Here is a 26,130-nt window from a genome sequence, read left to right on the forward strand (position 1 = left end):
CATCTACTGTGTGTTTGCCGCTTTCCCGCTTAAAGAACACCAGGGGGTCATTACCCTGAGTCCTCTGCTACAGAGTCTCTCGTAGCTTTACTTGATTCGTTGGATCTAATGGCTCAAACAAAGCAAGTAAAACTCTAAGGTGGTGATTGAACCACAAAGTCAGAGCAAGCAGATGACTAGATTCCAGTCAAAGCTAGCATTGATTATTGGCACTGCATTGATGAATACTCAGTCATAAATGCTTTTTATTGACAGTCAACTAAATAAAAACAGGCAAAGGCATAGAAGAATATGTACATTATATACAAATGAGTATGCTGCCTTTACACAGTACATAAAAAATAAAAATAAAATTTAAGGAATTAAAAAAAAAGCAGCGGCTACTGCAATGTGACGTCTTCGTCACCCGCGGCGCCTTTTGTCTTGGGCTGCGGTGTAGCTTGCTGCTCGTCAAGAACGCTGCTTGTGAGCTGTTGCTGCTCTGGCCTGTTCAGGTAATGCTGGAAAAAGACACGATACAATCACCACAAGCAGAGTGAACCCAGCAGTTGCTTACAGAATTGTTATCAAGCGGACAGTAGAACATATAAAGGGAAGAAAAAGAGAAAGAAGTCGCAACGGCCGTCATCCGCCACTGAAGCGGTGGCGGGTGCAATGACAGCCTACAACAGGTACAACCACCAGCAGTAGGCTAGGGTTAGCATGCACTGCGGTTGAAGCAGATTTCCATGCGGAAGAACGAAGCTGCTTCAGTTCACAACTGACATTTCAATGACAGTTTACCGCTTTAAAAGAGGCATGCCTTTTGTGTTTTAGTTAGAGCTCTTGTCAAGTAGATATATTACAGGTGCGCTAAAGTAACAAGGTATTACTGCATAGTGTCTCCCATCTAGAAAACGCCATCAGTGCCACAAATAATGCAAGGGTACATAGAATATGAATGCATTGGTAACGCTAAACTCCCTATCAGAGTTATTAGGAACTGCTTGAAAAAAGGCTTTTTTTTTTTTAAATTTCAAATGTGGAACTAAGTCAAAAAGAAAAATGTCCCGCATGAAAAAGCTAAATAATAGTTTCCTTCCGAACTGAAGCCCATTTACATGTCAAGGTGAGCGATTAAGTTGAAAGAAACACTTGTTACATTTCGACACAGCTGAAAGACAGTGGGCCCAATGCACTGTAGATAAGCTGTGTGCTCGAGGGAGGGTAGATAGAGAGTTCCAACCTTCAGAAGGTTGATGTACACAAAATGAACAATCATCAAAGCACTGCGACAAGAATTGTGAAGTATTATTTCACAAGAGAAGAGGGAGAAGCAATTGCTCGAAAATTCCTCCAACTTTGTTCAATCCAGGTCACGCAATGAAGTGGTCAAATATCTATAGGTCAAACAATGGCAAGGCTCACTGTGAAACTGTCCATTGTACTGGGGCCGGCCACATCTCCAGTTCCAGCTTTGCTCTTTGGACTGGCCTTGGCTCCGGACAGCATCAGCCGCCTTGCAGCCACAGCGGCACCTTTCTGCAAGAAGAACAGAAAAGGTCTAAACAGGACGAAGAAAGGATCAGAAAAGAACTGCAACTAAAATTATGTGTTCTGCACAAGCCGGAATTAAAGACTCAGAATTCCCGAGCAGTTCATACCCCTGTGGAGGGCAACCCACACATGTGAAGTTGACACTGACCACTAGGGCATCCCCAAGAGGTTGCGAACCAGGCATACTTCGGACAGTACTTGTTAGTTTTATTGCAACACTTTGAAATGCGAGAAGCACTTTGAAATCCGACATTGTCCACGAGCAAGATTTTCCGTAATTCGTGAAATGAATCATCGCTGTTTAACAATCGCATGGTGCAGCACCCGTGACAAGGCCACAAAGCGGCAAACAGCGTCTGAAACTTAGCATTGCTTGTGCTCTCAGCAAAGTTGGCAGAGTGCAAAGAGCATAAAGCTTTTGAGGATGTAAGCTTTTGAGAAGAGCTTTTGGGAAATGTTGCGATGTTGGCAACCAGGGGCTGAGGAGTGCGGACGCGTTTTGCGTCGGCTCCACACTTTTTGTCTCGATGTGCCAGAAATTTTCATCGGAATTTGGTTTCAGTGGTGCCATTGTGCGTCGGAAGGCGTCGTGATCTTGTGGACACTGAATTTGTGACTGTGAGTGCAGCAGTTTGGTTTTTATTGTCGGTCTTGTGCGGACCACCTGCGAAACGCTAGCGCCCGTTTGGCCTAGCGCGGCTTCGGCCGAGGAGACCGGCCCGGAGGCCCCTTCACCGCCGGTCTACAGCCGCGTTTGTGGACCAAAAATGACGATGCACGTGACCGTAGAAGGTACTGACCTCGATCCAGAAGACTACGACAGCATCTGGGTACAAATGCCCAGGAAAAAGGTTGAATCGAAAAGCAAGCGGACGCTTCTGAATGATTGCAAGGAGGACAAGGTGGTGCAACACCGCGTTCCAAACGGGGAAGCCGCTCATGGCGCTGCTAAAGCAGCTAGAAGAAAATTGGCTGAACGGTCAATAGCTATGAATCTTCCGAGGTTCCCGGAAGAAGGTATCAAGGTGATTATTAGGCCTCGTGAAGGTCTAGCCGTCATTAAACGCACGTCGGGCCCGCTGCTTAGTCAGGCCCTCGCCATGGCTGCCGGAATCAGCTGGTCGGAGCTGGACTCATGGTGTGTCAACGGAAAGCAAGGTACGGTGCTCTTTCATTCCTTGGACTTTAGTCGAGGCGTGAAGGTAGCCACAAACCGTTGCTTTAAACTCGATGACAAGGAGCATGAAGTGGTGGCCAATCTGATCGCACCGGAGGATTGCGGCCGAGGAGTCGTTCATGGGATCTGTGATGCATTCACGGAAGAACAGTTGTTCAGAGCATTAAGGAAGGATCCACAGAACCCAACGGTCGCTGGGGTGCGGCGGATGGGGAAAACTTCCACTATTATCACCTTTTTGGAACCTGAAGTCCCAAGATTTGTCAGGATTGAAGGCATGCTTATGCCATGTCGATTGTTCAAAAAAAGATATGAAGTTTGCTTCAGATGTGGGGAACTTGGTCATCGCTCAGATGTGTGCGATAGTGAAAAACCTAAGTGCCGTGGCTGTGAGTTGGTATCGCCGCCCGAAGATCACCAGTGCACTCCCCAATGTCGCCTATGTGGAAAGGGCCACCTAACGGGAGACAGACGCTGCAAAGAACTCTTCCGTACACCCTACGTTATCAAGAAGAGAAAGTGGGAAGCAAAATTAGCCGCCGAGGAGGCAGCCAAAAAGAAGCTAGCCGCCGAGGAGGAGGCCAAGAAGCTGCAACAGGTCCGCTTTAGTCGTCGCGATGGGCGTAGCGAGTCCCACAACCGGTCCCAGAGCCGTACAAGAACCCGTTCCTCTTCGTTCCCACGACTGCAGCCGCCGTCGTCAGAGACGATAATGGAGGGCTCTCGACCAAAGCAACAGCCGCAGCAGCAGCAGCAGCAGCAGCAGCAGCGGAAACCGCCGCAGACACCATCAAAAGGAGTGAGTAGTGATTCTCAGGACTCAGCTGAGGTTCAGGCTCTAAAAAAACAGAATCAGTTGTTACAGGCGCAAGTTAAGGCACTGCAGGAACAAATCATTGCGATAGGCAAAATTTCACAGCCAATGGAGACCGAAATGCCAGTAGCGGAGGCACCGCAGAAGGAACAGGAAAATACCCCTAGGGACAGTCCTCCTGCAGCAAAAAAGAAAAGAGGTCCCGAGCCGGATCTCGAAACCCGCGTACAAGGATTGGAAAAACGATTCGCGAAAAAAGAAGACGACGACAAAATTTTCCAACAACAAGTTATGACCGCGTTAGAACGCCTGAACAGTGCTATGGCAGAGATGCAGGTCGAAATGGCTAGGAGAGACGAGAGAATTCAGTTGGTTTACCAAGAGATTCATAACATTAAAAATGGCTCTGCATCACCGTAGAAATACCATTTGGCAGTGGAACTGTAGGGGCTTCAGTCGCAAACGCACGGTACTGGAAACATTTTTGACCAACATTGACAAACCCGAAGTAATCGCATTGCAGGAGTGCAGTAAGCACGCTAAGCTAGCGAGTTACAAATCATACGCGGGACGAGATGACAACACGCGAGTGGTCACCCTTGTCAAAAGGAATATAACAGTGCTGCAGCATAATACCGGGACAACAAATGGTGACCATATACTAATCGAGACAATCCCAAAAAAAAGAAAATTCAAAAGTCTATTCATCCTCAATGTATATAGCCCGCCTCGACAAAAACGTCAATGCAACTTCAATGAGCTATTCGCCAAAGTGCGAGTGATCGCGAAAGGAGGACCCCTGTTGATAGTAGGGGACTTTAACGCGCATCACACTGCATGGGGGTATAAATACACGCAGGTAAAAGGACGCGAACTATGGAACAGCATTCAGCAGAATGGCTTATTGCTTCTGACGGATCCCCTGAAACCAACCCGGCAGGGTAACAGCGTTTCGATAGACACATCTCCGGACTTAACTCTAACCGGAGGCTGCATTTACGCCACGTGGTGCAACACAGGTGAAAATTTAGGCAGCGACCATAAAATTATAGAAATCGTAGTAGATAACGGCCCACCGGTCGTCCGCACCAAAAAGGCAACGTTGGTGAACTGGGAGGCTTTCCAAAATGGCCGCACAGGTGACGAGGAAGGCATAAGTAACATTGACGATTGGAATAAAAAGGTCATTCAGTCGGTCAACGAAGCAACGGAGGAGGTGGAGGTTGACGAAGACATTGAAGGAGTAGACCGTCACATGGTCAGGCTCTGGCGTAAGAAGAAGGATCTAGAAACGAGACTCACACAGAAAAGAGGGAATAGGAACTTGCGCAGAGAATTGGCAGTGCTTAACAAAGAAATTGAAGAATATGCACTCGTTTTAACGAGGCAAAACTGGGGCAGCATTTGTGAAAAACTGGACAGAAATATCGGGAAGGCAAGTACGTGGCACTTACTTCGGCATCTTCTAGATCCCGACAAATCTAAACTGGAGGCCAGGCAGCAAATTCACAGGCTAATACATACCTTTGATGGGACCGCGGCTACTCTCATAGCCCACGTCCGAGACCGGTATTTGAACTGTGCAGAGGGTATAGGCCAACAAATGCCTGATTACAAGGGCCAGGAAAACCCGGAGCTAGATAGCCCGATAACGGTTGCCGAAGTCCGGGCAGAAATAAATAGACTGAGAACAAAGACTGCTGCAGGTCCGGACAGAGTCAACAATCGAATGCTAAGAAACTTGGACGACGCGTCGATCCGACACCTCGCAGCATTCATGCAGGAGTGTTGGGAGGCCGGTCGGCTGCTGGCGACATGGAAAGACGCAAACCTCGTATTCCTCCCGAAGCCGGGGAAGCGGCCGGGTTTCGAACACTTGCGTCTGATCTCACTCACGTCATGCGTGGGGAAACTAATGGAGCATGTTGTTCAGGCCCGGCTGAACCGGTTTTTGGAGGACAACGATATCTATCCGAACACCATGATAAGATTTAGACCGCATTTGGCCGCATGCGATGTCATGCTGCAGCTAAAAGAACAGATCATACACAATTCAACAGTAGACACCAGGGTGATCGTTGGTCTAGATGTGTCAAAAGCTTTTGACAACGTGAAGCACTCAGCTATTCTGCAGAATCTTAGTGCTTTAGATGTTGGAGTTCGCACGTACAACTACATACGCGACTTCCTCAGCGATAGAACGGCAACTATGAGTATGGGGGGACACACAGTAGAAGGTATTCGACTGGGAAACAAAGCCACACCACAGGGATCGGTGTTGTCCCCGACGCTGTTTAATATCGCCATGATTGGTCTCCCCGCAAAACTAGAGGAAATCCAAGGGCTACATCATACATTATATGCAGATGACCTGACTCTGTGGATGTGCAGGGGCAGTGACGGTGAAATTGAACAGACACTCCAGCGGGCAATCGAAGTTATAGAAAGATACTTAGAACCGATCGGGCTCAGATGTTCGGCCGAGAAATCGGAAGCGCTCGTTCTCACGTCAATGCGATCGCCCCATCGTCGGCGTATAAAGCAGGATAACCCGGAAATAACACTCAGGGTCAACGGTAACGTTATACCAACGGTGGCAACCATTAGAGTTCTGGGATTACGAATTCAGGCCAACGGCAGGAACTCTGAAACGATACAGAGGCTAGACGCTAGCACCAGTCAAACCTGTAGACTCCTGAAGCGGATCGCAAACAAACATGCGGGCATGAAAGAAGCTAACCTTCTTAGGCTAGTCCAGTCTTTTATAATCAGTAGGATAGTCTACGTGGCGCCGTATTTACGGCTTCACAAGGCAGAAAAGGAGAAACTTGACGTTCTCATTCGTAAAGGGATAAAAACGGCACTAGGTTTACCACCCAATACATCGACAAACAAGATTATGAGACTAGGGGTCTCCAATACCCTCGAAGAGCTCATTGAAGCTGCAAGGACTTCACAATACCAGAGACTGTTGTGCAGTCGTACTGGTCGGAGCATTTTGGAAAAACTGGGGTATGAGCCGCAAGCATGCTCCAGACGTACAGAAAAAGTACCTAGACAGGTTAGGGACAAATTAAAAATACCTCCGCTCCCCAAAAACATGCACCCCGTTTACCATGAGAGCCGGAGGAGTGATAGAGCAACAGCGCTGCAAGCCCGTTTTCAGGGAAGAATGGGCGTCTTATATACAGATGCCGCACAATGCACGAATGGTAGGGGACGTGTTTCAGTAGCAACTAGAGAAGACGGGGGCTCGGTAGTTTGCTGCAGCACCCGAAATTCGACCACAACGGAGGCGGAAGAGGTGGCCATCGCGCTAGCTCTAACACAACAACAGGTCAAAATTATAGTTACAGACTCGAAATCAGCGATTAGAAACTTTGACGCGGGCCGCATTTCGGCCATAGCAGCAAGAGTGTTGGCCAGTGGTTCACCACCGGCAGAGCAGGTCGCGCTCATTTGGACACCGGCGCACCAGGGGTTGAGGGGGAACGAGAAAGCGCACGTACTGGCCCGAGGATTAGCTACATTCCGGGATCCCAGTGACGACTTATGCGCAGCCCCGTACCCCTTGCGCGATGAGGAGCCCCTGCAGTTCGACGATGACCTTAACACCTACCAAGATATCCTAAATCATTACAAATTAGGCAGATCAGTACTACCAAAAGCGTGTAAGCAACTCACCAAAAGCGAGGAGGTTATGTGGCGTAAGCTACAGACTGGAGTATTCCCGAACCCCCAGCTTTACAGCAAGTGGCACCCGGAAATTTTTAGCCCCAGGTGCAAACGTTGCAATGGCATAGCGGACATGATCCATATGATATGGACGTGTCCTAGATTTTTAGAACCTGACCGAACAGTTGAGTCCTGGGAGGCACTACTTCTCAAGCAGGACGAAAAAGGGCAACGAGAAGTCATCCGTCTTGCCCTGGCCGCTGCTAAGATCCAAGGGATCCAGGTCGATGGCTGAGGGGGAGGACATGGTTGGGACAGAGCTTCGCCTCGGATCCTCACCAGCCTTTTGACGGGTGCAATAAATGTTATTTCTCTCTCTCTGCAGGCAACTTTCTAAAATACATACTGCACAAGGTCTTAAAAAAAAAAGTTTGACTTCAAATTAAATGCCATATTTAGAATCTACTTAACAATATACATTCCCTGAAAGCTTCGTAAACGTGACTTCAATAAAAACGTTTTTCAAGGACCAACTCGACCACTTTTAAGTGGGATCACATCAAGGATGTCACTTAGTAAATGAAATATAAATAAAAGAAGAACTAGAACAATGCCATATTTAACGAAGTTCGAAATACAGTAATCTGTTCAAACGAATAATGTTTCCGAAACTTTGGCTTCACTTAGATTTTATTTAACACACCTCCTCTGGGTTAGCGCTATAGTTGCATGTGCAACCTATGTCCTCGCTATCCTGGCTCCAACTCAATTTGCAATGCCCAGTCTAGCAAATAGACACAACCTCAATTAAGCACAAAGCTTCAATACTCTCTTTTCTTGCGTGTAATGGCCTTGGGTATTGGTAAAATAAGTGATTTGAAAATGCCTTTTTTTTTTGCATAAGGACCTTTTGGTTTTGAATGCTTGTGACTGAATTCACGCTTATAGAAGCAGTGAGACAACAGAACTGAATATACAAAATCTAGGGGTGCGCAAACAGTTTAAATAAATTAGATACGAATACCACAGAATATGAATTCCATATGCCAGTTTCTTTGCACAGGAAGAATCTGCATGAAATCATGTGGAGCAGTCATATCGCCACTGAATGCAGTAAACTAACTCTGCCTTCAAGAAACTAGAAAAAAAAAAAATTAACTGAAAACTCGAATTCACGAAAATATTGGCAAAACCATTTGTATTGCAGTAGATTTATCCGAGGAGCACCTATATGATGGATGTCTATATACGAGATGAAATTGAAATACGAACAACATTTTCTCCTCCTGTTTTGTCAATTACTTCTATTCGTATTCGAAATTTCTAATATTCATACACCCTTAAAAAAAAAAAAAAGAAGAAGAAGTAAAAAAGGAACTAGCAAGTGAGGCACACTGGAGCCCAGTTAGCACTGTAAAAGCCAGATCCGCGTCTTTGGCCAACTACCAAGCCAAACACAAAGTCACCTGAGCGGCGCCCTTGATGGAACGACGACGTATGTTTTTGGCGGTGGCCCGCATGGGTGTGCCACCGCGCTGTTGTCCTGGGCCATTTTTGCCAGCAGTCGCATTTCTGCCGCTCATCGATGGAGTCGGCGTAGTGGTGGCGCTGCTCGCGTAGAGGTGGGAGAGCTTTGAGACTGAACTCGAAGGGGTGCGTAACGGGCCTCCACGCTTCATTATGCTGCGATGGGACGCAGGAGTGCCAGGATCCTTCCGGCGGTTCTCCTGCACACAGTGGAGAAAGGATTGGTTGAACACAGAGATCGGACACAGTTGGTCGAACATGGAGCCATGCTCAGCTCCTTACTCATCCACAGTTCCTGGCACAGGGTGATCAGCGTTTGGACAGGTGCCCACGCACCTATGAATGACAAAAAAAGAAAAAAAACTTGGCAGCCAGACCACACACACACAACCAGCCTGCTAATGCCCAAAATCGCATAAGCCGCGTTGTGGGAAATGAATACCAACACATGGTCCATACGCCAACAATGCTATTACAAATAGGTGGCAAAGTGCGGCTCGCACATCGACGACTTGCGATCGCCAGTCACACAAAGTCCGTACCATTATCAATGAGCTGTGATAGGTGAGTCGGGGGTGGAAGCAGGCTCTAACATTTTGGAGCAGCTCTAGGAGCAATAAAGCAAGCTTTGGAGCATGTTTCTAAAGTCCAAACACCTCGATTATTTGCAATGCTATATTCCTGACACAGAAAAACAAGCAATTAGATTCCTTTTTATTCAAAGTTCAATCTGTTGCTGACTATTCCCAATTGCCAAAACATATGTAAACGTCTAAAATAACAGCTCACCTGAGCCATGATTCCGGACAGACTAGTAGCAAATGCAATGCTTGCTTGTCCACTTCATAACTGAACACAAAAATTAGGTTCATCGCTGCTGAACTGGATGTGGAGCGAAAGGTGTCGGTGCAGGCAACTCGCTGTTGTAGTTAGTCTTTACCAGGGTGGCAACTACCTAGTTGTTATCACCAGCTGTTTTTTTAATCATCTTATTCATCCTCGTCATCATCTTAGCTTGATCATTCGTGGAGTCGGCGCCACGGCGGAGGTGCGACCACTCTGAAGAGGTGAAGCAGCTGGCATAGTGTTGCTTTCACAACAAAATTTGACAAAAAAAATTTTCACTTTTGCTTACTTGGCTTGACAGAGAAATGTGGAGTCTGCCACTTTGATGTGCTTGAGCACTGCCACTGGTCTGAAATCCACATTAGTGAGCAGCCCGTTCTCGCGCTCTACCTTGTTCGTATCACTTCCGATCCCATGCCCGAGCCGAGCTCCTGAACACAGATCAGTAGTGTCCCCAAGGAAAATAGACTGCACTCGAGGGTAGTCTTTTCCTTGAATGACACTGACACTCCCTCAATTTCAGCATGTTGGTGATAAGCCCTGTTCAGCTTTCCAAACCCCTTGAGAAGGTCTAGTGATTGGTACCTTTGGTGTATCACCACCAAAACGATTCAAGTATGCTTTTGTTTGATGTATCCTTTGCACAATTGTTAATGATAAACTGGCTAAATGGTGGAGTACCTTCCTGCTTTCACAGTACACACTAGGACAGAGTTTCACGCAGCTGGACAAGTCTCCTAACAGCTCGCAGTAATTTGTGGTAACTGAATCACTTCTCTCCACAGGAGATTGAAAAGCCAGCTGGGAGAAGATGCTATGTCACACTAATAGTATTTTTTCACAATTAATTGCTCCAAAAATGCTTCTCTCTATTATACAAATTTTATTTGTATATTAGGCACAGCGTAAGGCGAGTTATACCTCTGCTGCCAGTGTGGTGTGATCGTTTCAACTATGGCAGCTCGCAAATCAAGGATGCGCAACTTAAAAACATGCCACCAGCCTGCTGTGCTTCTCAAGGTTACAGTGTACTACAACACTACAGCGGGCTAATTGGACTGGATCACGTTCTTTGCAGGCAATAGAATGGCTCACCGTGCAGCAAAACCTAGCTTTACACTAAATTTGACGTCAATACGCTTAGGCAGCGGGTTTGGAGCAGCTTTGGAGCAAGAAAAGCAGTCTGGAGCAGAATGGAGCAAATGTTTGCCTGGTCGGACTACCAGACTCTCAAACATGCAAGGAATATCAGTGGTAAAACTACATCACAGGCAAGCGGGGTTTACAGAGAAATTCGCAAAGAAAGTGAAGGGTACCATGCATTGTAGTGCTAATTGCGTGGCATTATTGCAACAAAAGATGCTGTGAACAGGGACCTCACCCTCTCCTGCTTTTCCCGGTCCTTTTCCTCTGCATAGGCTGTCTGTTGCGCGTTGAGGTGGTCCAAGAAATTTCTCGCCCATTCATCGAAGAACCCTTGCCTGCTTCCGCCAGTATACCTGCTAATGTATGCCTTAATTTCCTCTTCAAGCTGAAAAAAAAAGAAAAAGAAATGAAGCAAACATACTGAGAATGTGCAACTGAAAAGCACAAAGTTCCTGCAAAAAGAACTTGCAAAAACTTTCCTTCTACCAGTTTCTACTGCACTCCGCTTGTTTGTATAGGAACTAGCAAGAAGTGTCATTTCTGTTGGAGTGGTTTTAATAGGTGACAGACTGGTTGACTTTTTGACTACGGATCGCAGTTGGAAACTTTTAAAATATGCTTGCAGGCCACGTCAAAATGTTGCAAGCTACATGCTATTAAGACCAATACATTGAAACCCAAAACTAAACAGGTCCTGCCAATTCTTTTAGCTACTTCCTTAAGTAAGCTCCGAGGTTTTGTTACACTGTTCAAAACTAATGGGCCCTTTGGAAGTTTTTTCAAACTTGCAGAGAGGTGTTCAGAAAAAGATTCACAAAACTTTTGGAGAGACAGTTTAATCAATACCCTTCACAAATGTTCTAAGCAAATGACAATTATTTGCTTCAAAACGACAAGTACACAATCTGACTTTTGAAGGAACGTTAAGGCTGTGATCGACACACCACAATGCCGCTACAATTGAACAAACGTGACGAATTGATTTAGGGTTTACAGGGTTCAACGTTCCAAAGATACTCTGGCTACGAGAGACGGCACAGTGGAGGGCACGAGAAATTTCAGCCTTAAACCCCTTCTGCTTCCTCCACATGCTGCTAGCAATCAGCTCAATGTAGCCAATAATGATACAAACAATATAAAAGCATCACTCGTACCACACTTAGAAAAGCTGGTACCGTCTCTCGCGGTTCGTTCATGCTCGCAAAATGGTCCTAAAGGTCCCAGCGACGGCCACAAAGACTACAATGTCATCAAATGGCAGTACCACGCATACGACAAGCAGAGCATCCATGATGCCTCGCCCGTTGCATCATGGCCACCGCCACTTCAAACAATGCTATACATATCGTCAGTCTATACTAGACTCTGGCGGACCTTTATGTGGCGGCAGTTTTCCCAGGTTCCGTAAGTGCTGATCATAAAGTGTACCAGGTAGTGTCACATGTTGTTGCCAACTGGGGCAGCACTTCTACTGATTGGGACCCTTGCAACCACTAGTCAGACCGGCTATAATTTCAGCGCTAAAAATTTTCCGGTAGAAACTGAAGGTTTGAAGAAATCCGGCAATACACACCCGAGGAAGCTCGATCTCAAGCCTCTTCCTCTCTCGCATCTCGAGGAGGAGTCTGCCACCGCGGTTGTTAAGTCGAGATGGGTCCGTGGCTCGCTTCTCAAACTCCAGGAAGCGAGTCCACAGTGCTTCCCTTCGCTCGACTTTCATCAAGATGTCCTTGTTTTCCGCGTGGAACTGCTTGAGTCTTCCGAGCTCTTGCTCCAGCTGCTCGAGCCGGCGGTCAGACAGGTCTGGAAAAAAAAAAAAGAGGTACAGTTAAATCTCGTAAGAGACGCTCGGTCACAAGAGACGCTCGGTCACAAGAGACGCTCGGTCACAAGAGACGCTCGGTCACAAGAGACGCTCGGTCACAAGAGACGCTCGGTCACAAGAGACGCTCGGTTATAAGAGACATTTAAGAACTGTTTGGTTGGTTTTCCTATGTCTGACATGTTAACAACATTGCATACAAGAGACATGGTTACAAGAGACACTCTGTTACTAAGGACAACTTTTTCAGGTCCCTGGAGTAAAATCTTCACTATTCAGAAGAAACAACCCAGATGTGCTCATGCAATGCAGCTGAAGCATACCAACTCATACATGATGCTCTTAAGATTCCCTCAGGTAAATTCTGTTTCATGTCAGGAATTGAGAAGTGCTTCCCCATCAATGGAAGATCAAAATGACCCCGTTGTTTTAGCCACTAGCATCACATTACAGTCATCTACAAAATTAATCAAAATTCATGAATGACATCCAGCATTTTTAACTCCTCGCTGTTAAAATTTGATCACAGGATGAAAGCTCAGAATCCTGGTGTCTCTTTGTGGACAATGCTTCTTGCAACACCAAAGTTCTCGTGCTCAAAGCCACCAAAGTTATTTCTTCCCTCCAAACTTCACACTCCACCTTCAACCAATAGACAAAGGCATGCGCTCTGTCAAGTTGCTGTACGAAACAAGGTTGATAGAGCGCCTCTTGCTCGACAGGCCATGAGACTGCACAATAGTAATTGATGCAGAATTTGCTGTTTAGGTGATTGCATCTGTCTGGACTGGCGTGAGAAGTGAAGAGGTGAAAAACTGTTTCAGACAAGCAGGCTTTAATGTGGTGATATGATGTAAGAGGGCCCATATATGCATACTGTAGAAAGCTTCCTTGAAGATGAAGCATGGGCGAGCATTCAAGAGACTGCTGAGGTACCATGATCTTTTGAGGAATTCGTATCTGCAGATGTGGATCTTGAGTGCTCCCGAAGAGCTTTCAGACTGCAATTCTCGTGCAAGTAAATGGCACATTTGCCATAGAGGGTGACAATGAGGACATTTCAGAAAAAAAGTGTCGGTATCCGAGGGTGACGAGCACGTAAGAGTGAGTGATTCAAAGCTATTAGAGCAACAGGAAGGCTTGCAAAGTGAAGTGCTTTACCTCCAGAATTTGAGAAGGAATACACTCTACACTCACAAAAATACATATTAGTATGAATAACTTCTTTAAGCTTTCCTGAAAATTTCCTGTTAATGCATGTGAATGCATATATATGCTGATGTGATCAGTTTACTGCACAGTGCTTTTATAATTTTTGGTTACAAGAGACCTTGCTTACAAGAGACACCTTTTTCGGGTCCCTTGAGTGTCTCTTGTAACGAGGTTTTACTGTACCACCAGTCAGGAAATGGCACGCGTGCATGCAGCATTAATAGAAAAGTAAATGAAGAAACCCTATTTTTGATATGGGTGCCACATATTGAAGTAGACAAGAGTGAAAGCTTTCTAAAGGTAGTTTCTGTGAGACAAGCTCGTTTGTATCGAATGCAAATGTTACAAATTACTTGGGCAGAAAAGGCTTCACACAGCAGTCTCCACAAAAATATGAGAAGCAAATGCATGCAGAGCATGCAAATTAGACACGCACCTTCATCATCCTCGTCTGCTTCGAAACTTCTTTTCATCTCTGGAATGCAGCACTTGCTGTACCAGGTGAGGAGGTCATCTTTAGTGCGGTCGATGAACTCCTTCACTCGCTCCTTTTTCATCTGCTCATACTCCTCGAGCTGCTGCTTCAGCTGTCCAGAAAATCACAGTCAAGATATTAGCAATGTCAGCCAGTGCGAACCAGAAAAGACACTCCACTATATGTTGCTGGGAGAGTTGGTTAATCAGTGTCAGTATCTTTTTTTTTTTAAAACATTCAGTGCAACAAACGTAGGACAAGCGAGTAGACTGGAACAGCACTGTTCCAGTCTAGTTAGTCTACACTCTTATCCTACGTTTGTTGCGCTGCATGTTTAAAAAAAAAATAATGCACCAACTAGCTCAACTCAGTTTTATTGTCAGTGTCAGTGTCGCATGAGTGTGTCCTCCTCATCCTAGTCAGTCGTCTGCTAGCGTTCGTCCACTATGTGACCACCAAGAGAAGCTGCGGTTGGAATGAATCTACACTCCAGGGAAAAGTTTTCTGAAAGTGCAAATGTCACACTTAATGGAGAATTCGTTGAAAGGACATGCGCAATTCTAATGAGCCAAATCATCAGCAGCAGCATCAGGCCTGCTACTGGCACTGGGGCCTAATGGGGTGGCCGAAGCAGAAGCTTTGATAAATACTGTCAATTACATAATGCACACTGGTTGTCACAGCTAAGGAGGACAAAAGAAAATTAAGAGAAATAACCAAGCATTCTTCTGAATTGGAATTAAATGTGTGTTAGGACTGACCTGGAATACTGGCAAATTTTTTTTTTGTAGTGTGGAAAGTGTGTTTTGTGGAAAGCGTTCAAGTGTGAATAAGATAATTGTTGGCATCAGACGAGGTAGCTGTAGTGTAGCCCTCTTTATCCGGAAAACAAAAGCCGGCAAAGTCCTGTATATACCCCAACAGCATGCTCTTTAACTGCCAGCTGTTAACTCTTTCAGGGTTGTGAAAACAACAGTAGATTCCAAGGGGCATGAAATAAATTTTTATAAATGCAGTATTTCAGCAAACAGGGTATAGCATATACCAAAACATAGCCATCTAAATGCTACTACATACTTAGAAATAGTTGCCGACACACCACACATAAGATGAAAACAATTAGATGGTCTCTTAGATGTCACTTAAGAGGAGAATGACGAAAGCCTACCCTTCCGCTCCTATCATTTGTTTCTCATCGTTTGCCTTTTATCGGCGTTCGTTGCAGTGGTATACGATTGTTTTACAGGAAAGGAAAGGTGCAGTATCTGAAATTTTCTGCAGAGTGTTTGGTTGCAGCTTGGTGTGCGTGAAGTGTCTGACTGCAGATGGCAGGAATGCTAGGCAAGAAAGCATCCCGCGGAATCTCGCCGAATATAAAAGAATATGACACACCTCATGCACAGATCTTTCCCTCCCACCTTCTCTTCTTAGAGGACCTGGTTCAGGTGTCCACAGAAATGTGCGACAGCTACAGCGCTTTTCCTTTCCTAAATATGTTGCATTATATTGCTTTCTTTTTTTTTTATCAGAAAAATGTCCATGAAGCTTTTAAAGAAGGCATTAATGGCAAACCTTAATGCAATAAAAAAATAAAGTAGAGGCCTGAAGGCTTCTTCAGAGAGTTTCTACGTTCATAAAAATGCTGCCAGTGATATTCATGCAAGAGTAATGGACGGCTTTTCAACGCTCACTGTTTAGGTATTGCTACTTCCTTTATTTAGAATCATTCCACATGTCGAACAGCTTTAAGATGCATTGCAATTGGAACAGTTGATTTGGAAGTAGATTTAGAACTAGCGATTCGTTGCAGTCCCAGCACCTTCAGCCAGTGTCAACATGGAGAGACCATCTTTGACATCACTGCCTATGTCACTTCCTAACTGAAGTGGTGTTAAGTGGTTTATGATTTATAAAGTTTGATATCCGAAAACTACTCTGGCTATATGGTGGATGCAGCAGTTAGAGGGCTCCGGAAATTGCTACCACCTGCTGTTCATTAACGTGCACTGCTATGCGGCCGCCGTAGCAAGGATTTTTTTCCCCGAGTCTTTGGATTCAGCACTCAAGAGCCATAAACAGGGCTGAAGATGATAAAGTATGTCCAGATGATTACTCAACAGCCCACTAACAGATGCGACTGGAAAAAGGACCAGCAATGAGAGAATGTCCTAACACTTCGTGACAGGTAATATGTCCAGTGCATATTTTGCACATACTAAGTTCTGCAGGTGCACTGCAGTTTATTGCTTGTTGTAGTTGCTTTACCCGAGGAATTTGGGTTAAAAAAAGCAAAGCTGCAACGCTGCGCGACATGGAATAGCACAGCATACCGCAAAAATGATGCCCGCAGTAATGCCGTTGTGCAAGCGCTTAATTTTTTCCTGCTCTGTCTGAGGGACGTCGAGTCTCTCCCAGAAAAAAGCGGCCCGCTCCATGAGTGCCGCATGCTCCCGGACACGCTGGACTTCCAAGCTCTTGAGCTGCACAGAGTGAAGTAAACGTCACAGGGGGCGGCCTCTCACAAGCCTGTGAGAATGTCCACAGAGGTACGAAACACAGAGCAAAGACCATTCTCAAACCTTCAAATTCAGCAACTCCATTCAACAAGCATGAACACATGCGTTTTGGACCATATGAAGCCACAACAAAACAAAACCAACGTTCAGAGCTGCAACAGAAAGTGTGCCATTTGATCAACTAACCCCGAGATTGACTTCGAAATGCACTCTGTACAAGCCACCTAGCAATCATGGCCAGCAACACTTTGCAGAGCAACCTTCTGTAGCGTGAGTTACAATGGCGCCAATCACGAGCCACTTTCCCAGGCTTTTTTTCTTTTTCTTCTTTTTTTTTTTTTTCAGGCAGCATTGCATGCTTTATCTGTTTATGAGACGCCACAATGCAAGTACCTCCAGGTTACCATGTACTGCCACTGCAGTTCTTCCCCGAAGAGAGATGGCAAATTTTGAAGCTGCTGGAAGGCTGTGAAAACTAAGCAAATATCCACTCGCGGTACATAGGAAAAAAAAAGAAATAAAAATCTGCCACATTAGCCAGTCAGACTCGCAGAGAACGAATATCACTAACCACCTCAATGCTTCAAAGGGCATTTTAACAGCACAGGATGATGTACAGCAAGATGTTTTGTCCTCTCATGAAGGATAGAGGTTTCGGGCTGGGGCAGTAAATCATGTCTAATGTAATGTTTTTACAGAAAACAAGTGTCAAAAAACTCACCTCCTGCAGGTAATCTTCCAAGAACTTCATGTTGCTGTCCGAAAGCTCGAAGTCACAATCACCGTCAACGATGCGTCGTTCCAGCGGCTTCTCTGGCAACATGCCGAGGAGTTTCAACTTAGAGACGATCTCCTTCCTCGCATCTGAAAACCTGCAGAACCGTCTGGTCTGCAAACCAAAGATTGGCAGTCAGTCACACCATGCCGCACAAGCACACGTACAAACCCAGGCAACGACATTGGCACAATGAAAAAACAACGCCCCAAAAATGTCCCAACAATGTCCCAAAAAGCCAATGTGACACAGAAACAAGTGCTGGGCAGTGCCGCATACTATGTGCAAAGACAGGCCATAAAAAGGAAAAAGTAATTTTTAACTTTTATTCAAGCCAAAGGCATAGTGATCCCGCAGTTATTCTATCAGTTTCTTTGATAGTCACATGGCCTACACAACTTTGACATCGCAACAGTCGCTCGGCTGCTGAAGCCGAAATAGGCGAGAAGAGAAACAAGATTATAAATTATTTATTAGTGATATAAAACATGCAGCCAGAAATCAGCAGTCTATACTCCTTTAAAACAATGTGTGCTAAAATAGACGAGCGCTACTGACAAGATAAAAACAAACAAGGTATGATTGCTAAGGGCCCCCTAAAACAATGGCACTGTGAATCATCCACTGTAATGCACCCTGCAGATACGGGTGTTGTCTAAAGTTAATGGAAGGCAAATCTGAATTTTTTTCTTTTCACCAGCAGAAGTGTAATGGCAGAGATATATTGGTGCATTGCATAATGCCCTTACAATTATGCTGCATATATCCATTCAAAGATGTATAAAATGCGAGTAATGAAATTCATATTGCCTCCCGTTTACATCCGCCCCTGCGCATTTCCATGGCCTGCAAATTAAATTAAATTTGTTCACAAGAAAGGAAAGGTGCGGTATCTGTCACACTTGTTCTGTGGACACCTGAACCACACAATAATAGAAGAGAGGAAGGAAGGTACGAGTGAAAGTGGAAAGAAAGGGGAGCCGTAGTGGAGGGCTACTGAATAATTGACCACCTGGGGATCTTTACCGTGCAAAAAGAAAAAACAAACAAATAAAAACTGCTTGTACTTGGAGCACAAGCCGATATTAATGCGCAATTACAATTTGATAAAACTGCCTGAATTAACGAATGCTGAATAACTGCAAGGGCCGAAATCTAACAAAATGGACCCCATGACAGAATTTCGCCAGAAATATGGGTGGCAGTCACTATATCAGATAAATAATGCTTCGAAATGGCGCAATATATTAAACGAGGCCCAGCAGCAGCCACCTCATTGTTCACTGCTCAATCTATTGAGAAACCAAGTGCACTTTAATTTTTATGATTACATAGTCACTATGATACAAAAAGTCAGCCTAATCGACGTCATGCAAACAACGAACGGTGGGAAAAGTGTCCCTTGATTACCAGAAGTTGCAGATCACTGAAGTGGAAGAATGGTGTGCCATCAAGGATGAAATAAAGAAAAAAATAATATTAGGGCAGCTCAAACTTCGCTGCTGCCAACAGAAAGCAAAAAGCTATGATGGCAATAATAAACCCATTGTTTTCACTGTACAAACACAGAGGTTCAATGCCTTGTAGGACGAAAGCAGTTCTGAATGCAACAACAGTGCCCAGCCAACGCTAACTCCCAACTGGCCGCGCTGTGGTTTGCTTTCAAGGAGCTTCCAGGAATTAGGCAGGACACCAGCCCTGCAGCACACTTTTGAGAGGTCTTCGCAAGTCAGCTTGCCATAATTCAGAAGACTCTGGTGATGCCAAGGCCAACAACCCACTGACTGGCACTTCCAGGCAAAGAACTCCGATTGAAGAAAAAGGGTGTTATGAAAAAGAAGATTGCATGTATGATGAAAAGGGGTGAGTGGAGACTGGGTGGGGGGGCAGCAAGGAAGTTGCACACGCACCTTTTCTTCCCTGAGAGATTGCACATGCTCGTTCAGTTCACGCAGGTCACGCTCCAGCAGCACAGAGGCGCCACTGCAGAGATGGCCAACAGTTCTTCCCAAGCTGCGGCAGAGCTCGGCCTCCTCTGCCTTTAACTTGCGAGCCTCCTTTTTTCTCATTGTCTTGATACGATCAAACTCCTCTATTATCTCTCTAATTTGTTTTTCCCTATCCAATATCGGAAGGTGTTCTGGAGGCTGGAAGAACAAAAGGGGAGAAATTTAAGGAATTAGGGGCAAAATCAGTACAGCATACAAAGAAAGGATCGTACACGCATGCATGCACTCATAGTATATATTAGGCAAATTGAACATTTGCGGCCATACCTTTTGTTTGGTAACCAAGTAACGTAAACATTGAAAATTAAAATTTAAAAATTACAATTAAAATTAAAAGTAGGGATATGCTCAAGCTTTGCCACGAGAGTAAATGTGATAGCACCTTTAAGACCAGTGTTTCATTTGCTGAATCTTTTTAAATTCTTTTTGGTGGATTATTTGTCTCTTCTCACTGGGCAGCTACATTTATCCGAGGTATGCATGTCGTCGATTTAAACACCTATCGCACACTAGCTTTAAACTTTGCTAGCAGACTAATTCTACACTGGGAATGAGAACGAAACAATACGCCACCCTGAACACTGCACAAAACATTGTTGCATCACAATTCTGATACAAAATCCCGTGTGTACTTTCTCCTGCTGCTGCTGTGCCAGCTGTTGTCACAGAACTATACTCAATGTTGCCATATCCGCATCATTCAGGTCTCTATGAAAGATTACATCACCCAGTTCTCTACTTACAATGGTAAACCTTTTATAGAGTGCAAGGCTGTACAAGTCTCACTCGTATACAATTGATAAAATTACTCTAAATGACTACAGACATTGAACAAGCACTTTTGAGCTCTAATGGGTTTGTAAAAAAAAGGGGGCTATGTTTTTATCAATGACCTCATTAAAAGGCCTCAAATGTAATATTTATACATACCAGTTTTTTTCTATAATAGGAAAACTTCCAGTTGAAATTTTAATTGCTTCAAGAAGCAAACAGCTCGCCTACACCGGCAAAAAAGCTCAGAACAACCAGGCTTATTGGTAAGGGATCAAAATATCCTGAATGGCTCACATGAGCCTAGTTAAGTAATATACAGCATTCAAAAAACATGGTACACAGATGCACCAATGGACATTTGCCTGCACTTTGGAGAAATTGGACTATGTGTGTCCCGCTATCAGAGAAAAGGTGAATGTCTGATCTGGATGAAAAACAGCTGCATTTTAAAAACATTTTCTTTTTTAACAAATTGATCTCAGATTCACCAATTATAAGTTGTCTGGAATCTAGTCAACCCGACCAAAACCTCTGGAGCCACATGTAATCTATAGGCAATCTGTTCATAATTAAACCAGGCAGCACAAACATTGGCTCAATATCGGAGCTGTGTTCACGGTACCTAGTCCAACATAGGGCAAGTGCGCTGCCAACGTAACGCCAGTATTGGTCTGATGGTTTGTGCCGCCAGTCAAGTCTGCAGTGTTGATCGCAGCGCCTAATGCAGCCTAGCAACAGAAGCAGACAGTTTCTTTGCACACCTGAAGGGTTTATTTCATGTCTCCTGCCTCAGCTTACAGGCACGAGCTTGCACACTATACGGAAGCCGTAGATGATGTGCACCAATGCACTGGGGAACGGTGAGAAGCTAGGCAAGAAACATTGCCGGTCAAGCTCTCGCCTGAAATAGTTTAGGATGTGGTCTCACACTTTACTATCAAAAGTGACTGACAACAGCAGTTTTTAGTTCTCCCAGTACAATTATTAGAGCACCGCACGGGCAGCCCAGATTGTACATACAGTCTCTGAAGAAAGAACAAATGCTGCTGAAGCACTCACCAGTTCACAGGGTAATCCCAGCTTTCGGGATAGTAGCTTCGCCTCCTCTGTAGAGGTCTGGATATTTTGGATAATCCGTTCTTTCATTTCTATCTCCCCTTCGTACATATCATTCAGAAGGCGAAGCACATGCTTCTCTGTTTTCAATAGCCGACTTTCAAGTGCATCACTTCTGATGCCTATATCCAACCAGAGAGCCATCATCACGTCAATTTTTTCAACTATGTCGGCATTGAGGTCATCCTTTACTTTTTGGCTGCAAAGAACAAGATCAAACGCTCAGCATCCCCGACAGTGATACATCAGAGGCTTTGAGCCCAAATAGTACACAGGGTGTTCCGTCAGACAGAGGCATGTAACAAATATGTGGCCACACATGGTAGAAGACAATCAAAATTTGAAGGTATACGGAAGTTTGAATGCAGGGCACGGTACGCATGCTTGCACCATGTGTGCACATTCCGAGCATTTCCTATCCGAAAAAAAAAAAAAGTCTTGACAAATATATGAAACACCATTCACCGACGAAACTAAATGCGCATCACTAGCAGCAGTGTTATGCAGTGCGTGTAGTGTGCTACAAGAACTCAAATACCAGGCTCTTCACTTGCTGACATGAAGTAATGTTCAAAATGCTGGAGTTTCTGAATGCACTATTGCAGAATTAATGTTGGGGGCTAGGATGAAGTATGAAAAATGGTGAATTATTTTCCTGAACATTTTACCGCATGCGCTACGCAAGCAGCAGCAGCAAACCGAACCAGGCGTGCTTTGGATGTCCGTTAAAAAAAAAAAGCATTTTATCGTTATTACCCTTAAGCACGTTTCAAACCCTGACCCACGGTGGTTTAAACTATCATAAGTAGTGTATGCCATCTGCAGAGTCTCTAATACCAAAGAGTGCACCTTACAAGTGTATAGTTTCGACGTCTAGTCACGCCATGAAGAACTTTCGTCATATTTGCCATAGTTTATTTTGTATGGAACTTGTTTCGTTTCACCAGAAGCTATGCACGATGTGTCCGTTCGCATACATGGCGTAACAAAATTCCCCATGGTGTGAAAAAATATTGCAGTGAAAGCTTCACTGGCCTAGTTGAGCCAAGGTAGTTTAGGCTCCTGGCTTTTAACCTTCAAGCAGAGGAGTGTCAGCCACGTGACATACCACGTAGCTGCAACCGCGCGCTGCCACTGCGCCCACCACCGCCTGTCACAGTTTGCTTGAAAACGAGACTGCGTCACTCGCCTAGCAGTTTCTCGCTATGAATGAAGAGAGTTGGTCAGAACTGCCATCGCTGCCGGGATGATCTTAAGACAACGCGGGCTGAGTCTGAAAATTCATCCAATGTTGGCAGACATGTTGAGGATTTGGCTACAGGTAGGGAACATAAACGTGCCAAGCTGGCAGCAGAGACCGACGAAGAACGGGAGCGCCGAATGGCTCGGCAGCGGTTCAAAGATGCTGCAAGGAGACAGCGAAAAGCTTTGGAGGCAACTTCTTCTGCCTCCACCATAATCAACTTCGGCTTCAGCAACGAACGAAACAAGTATGCGGAGCTTACCTGGCTTAACAACGCAGCTTGCATGACCGGGCTTAGTAGAGTTATGCCGTAGCCATTTTCGTTACCTTCAGGAAAACAAGCAAGCCAGGGTGGAATACAGACCGCTGTATTTAGCCTTTCTAGACATGTTTGTGGGGTTTAAAAGTCTCAAAGCGGCTCAGGCTATGAGAGACGCCATAGTGAAGGACTCCGGAAATTTTGACCACCTGGGGTTCTTTAACGTACACTGACATCGCACAGCACACGGGCACCTTGCTTTTCGCCTCCACCGAAAAGCGGCCACCGAGGCCGGGATTCGATCTCACGTCCCTGGGAACAGTAGTCGAGCGCTGTAACCCCTGTGCCACCCCGGCGGGGTGCCTTTCTAGACATAAGCGGTGCATATGACAGTGGAAATTTCTGTGAAACATACCCGAATCTGAAGGCATCGGTAAAGAAGGAATTGAATTACTAAAGGAAATACAGGGATAATAAAGTTGAGATTGCATGGGAGGGGTTGAGAAGTCGAGGTACGGAAAGGACTAAGACAAGGATGTCTGCCGTCAGTGCTGTTGTTCAGGATTTAAGTGAAAAATATGGAAAATTGTCCAAGAAAGGAAACTGTTTTAATCTCTCGTATAAGCTAGGTGGAAGGGATGTAGAACAGAGGCTTCCAGGATTAATGTATGCAGATGACACTGTTCTATTAGCCAATAACCAGGAAGATTTACAAGCATTCATTAATATATGTGGACACGAGAGAGATGCAGTCGGCTTTACCTCCAGCACAATTAAATCGGGTCTGATGGTATTCAACAATCTCATTGATAAAACGCAATACAAGGGAATGACATACCAAGAGTGGCAGAATATAAATATCTCGTGGTATGGATCAATGAAGGACTAATAAGGACTAACTTGTAAGGACTAACGAAGGAAAGGAATAATGATACCAGGCCTTACCTTTTGGAACGCAGTTTTGTGTTTAAGGGCGGAAGTCCAGTCAGGGTTAGAAATAAATCAGATCCGTGGGAAGGTTAGCACTTCGAGCCCACGACAAAACACCAAACGAAGCAGTAGAGGGAGACCTGGGCTGGCCGTTCTTTGAGGCACGAGATGCCCAGAGCAAAATATTGTATGAACGCCTCAGGAAAATGGATGACAATAGGTGGGCAGGTTGATAAACAGTTGGAAGTATGCGCCCGTGTTGTTTTTTTGTTCCTTCGTCTCTTGTCCTGTTTCATTTGCGTAGTTTACCTTTTACCTGGGCAGGCAGAGTATTTAAATACTTTGACTCACAGTGGCAGAAAAGGACCAGAAAACTAACAAATATGTAGGAAGGCAAGACGGGGGAAAAAAATTGACACTGAATGACAGGTAAAGAAAACAGAGGCTAAAAACGAATGATTCAATGGAAAAGAAGCCAACCCTAGGTATATATAAAAAATGTAAAACAGGAGACTTTCTACGACAACTCAAAAGGCAGCGGCCTTTTCTTTGAAGCTAGATCACGATGTCGTAGAAACTAGAAAATGAAGTTTAATGAAGATGAAATTTGTGCCATGTGCGGTAGATGCCATGAAACAATTGAACGTCTTATACTGGAGTGTGGCAATATCAATCCAGATGTCGATACGAACATAGTCACTCTAGCCAAGACCCTGGGGTTTAGAGGTAACAAAGTAAACGTCGAGGAATCGTTTGCGGCGACATGCCGCGCGACGGGCTGAGGACCGCCAAAGCATTGCCGCTCGTCGCCGTCGCTCGGTTTCTGGGTTTTTAGAAAATTTCGCGTGTCGCCCGGAAGCAGCTCGCGAGGCAGCCAATCGCAGAGGGCTTTAGGGTGCTGAACTTCCGTTCTGGCTTTTCTTTCTTTTTTTTTTTTTTTTTGCGTGTGAAGTTAGTTTTCCTAGTCCGGTTTGGGCGAAGAACCTGGTGCCTTCACGCGCGCACTTCGTCTGATCCGTGTATATATATGAGTGCATCGAGATAATTCAGTAAAAGCTTGGAAGGGTAATAAAAGAAAGAAAAAGGTTAGCGTGGCTTAATATTGCTAATTTCCGAAAGGAGCAGGAGAAAGTCGCTGCTTGCAATGCAAGTCGGCATCGCAGTGTATAGTAATGCACCGCTGCGCTGTGACCCTTTAAAATACGATGCGTTACAAGAAATTTCATCAGTGTTTTATCGTACTTCATGCTGTTTAGTGTTAGAAATGGGATATAGCGTGATTGCATTCCCCTTGACCGAATGACGAGGCGGCGGTAACAGAGCAACGCTGAAAACGCGCCTCTGTTGCTGAGCGCCGTCGCTCCGTGCGGTATGCATCAGCGACAACGACAGGCGTTGGCGGCGGAGTTGCGCGACGGATCGCTAGGGGTTGTCGCCTCATGCGGTTACCGCTTCAAAGGATCTTGGCATTCCTCCATTCTGCGCGTTCCATAATACATTGCTCGAATACGCCCTCACGAAGGGGCGTTCCATAAGAAATTATTCGAAGATCATATACGTGCATTCGAGCAATGTGTTATGGAAAGCACCGGAGCAGAGAGAAAACGCCGACGAGTATACTTTGCGTACGCTGGTAAGTTACAAGGTAACGACTCGTCACTAGCTTTTAAAGCTGTAGGTTCCATTACAAATCGTCGTTTACTAGTCCCATCTCCACGTTAACTTGCGCTTTCAGGAACACCGTACCTCAACGCTTTACAGTGCTACAGGCAAATACATGTTACTATAACGTAACGACAAACGCCGGTGCCGCCGGTAAATTCGTCAGGCCAAGTACTGCTGTTACAGAACGCAACGCGTACACACGTACGAGGCTAGCCTATTTCTATACCTCATAACAGAAAATATGCATAGGTGTTCAGCGTCCCAGCTACAGCGAACTAGTTCACTGCAGTACCCCAGCAAACAGAGAACGAATTGTCAAAGTACGTCCTTAATTGACAAGCTGAATGTGCTCACCACAACGCCTTGACGCCTTGCCGGCGAGCTTCAGCTTCGGGAGGATCCATCCTCGGGAAATCCTCAAAACGTGATCGACGGGGCCCCCAGCTGCTTCAAGTGCGTCCGAGACATGCACGAATTCAAAGCTTGTTCAAAGCACAAGCGCACGAGCCCAAAGTCCAAACGCCGACGCGAGCTAGCGTTTAAAATGTTCAGCGGCTGGGTGTATTTCATACCGACCAATCAGGGACGAGCAGCACGTAGTACCGCTTTGAAT

General features: G+C 45.3%; 1 protein-coding gene across 2 annotated transcripts; it reads right to left on the reverse strand.

The window, feature by feature from the left end:
* Nucleotides 1–225: 225 nt before the first annotated feature.
* On the reverse strand, nt 226–26,115 carry LOC146207667 (protein regulator of cytokinesis 1-like). 2 transcript variants are annotated; one of them, XM_084589584.1, is made up of 12 exons: nt 25,872–26,115; nt 22,926–22,990; nt 21,364–21,619; nt 19,432–19,668; nt 17,468–17,635; nt 16,561–16,710; nt 14,192–14,342; nt 12,295–12,524; nt 10,957–11,106; nt 8,669–8,929; nt 1,408–1,521; nt 226–500 (listed from the first exon to the last, which is right to left on the reverse strand). In XM_084589584.1, exons 3-12 carry the CDS (start codon nt 21,565–21,567, stop codon nt 381–383), a joined length of 1,785 nt encoding a protein of 594 aa, XP_084445710.1. In that variant the 5' UTR covers nt 21,568–21,619; nt 22,926–22,990; nt 25,872–26,115; the 3' UTR covers nt 226–380. The 2 variants fall into 2 exon arrangements, with proteins under 2 accessions (XP_084445710.1, XP_084445704.1); XM_084589578.1 differs by lacking the exon at nt 22,926–22,990 and having other exon boundaries at nt 25,872–26,114.
* Nucleotides 26,116–26,130: the final 15 nt, after the last annotated feature.

The sequence above is a fragment of the Amblyomma maculatum genome, chromosome 1 (assembly GCF_055883805.1).
Source record: "Amblyomma maculatum isolate TAMU_Amacu chromosome 1, ASM5588380v1, whole genome shotgun sequence".
Classification (NCBI taxonomy): domain Eukaryota; kingdom Metazoa; phylum Arthropoda; class Arachnida; order Ixodida; family Ixodidae; genus Amblyomma; species Amblyomma maculatum.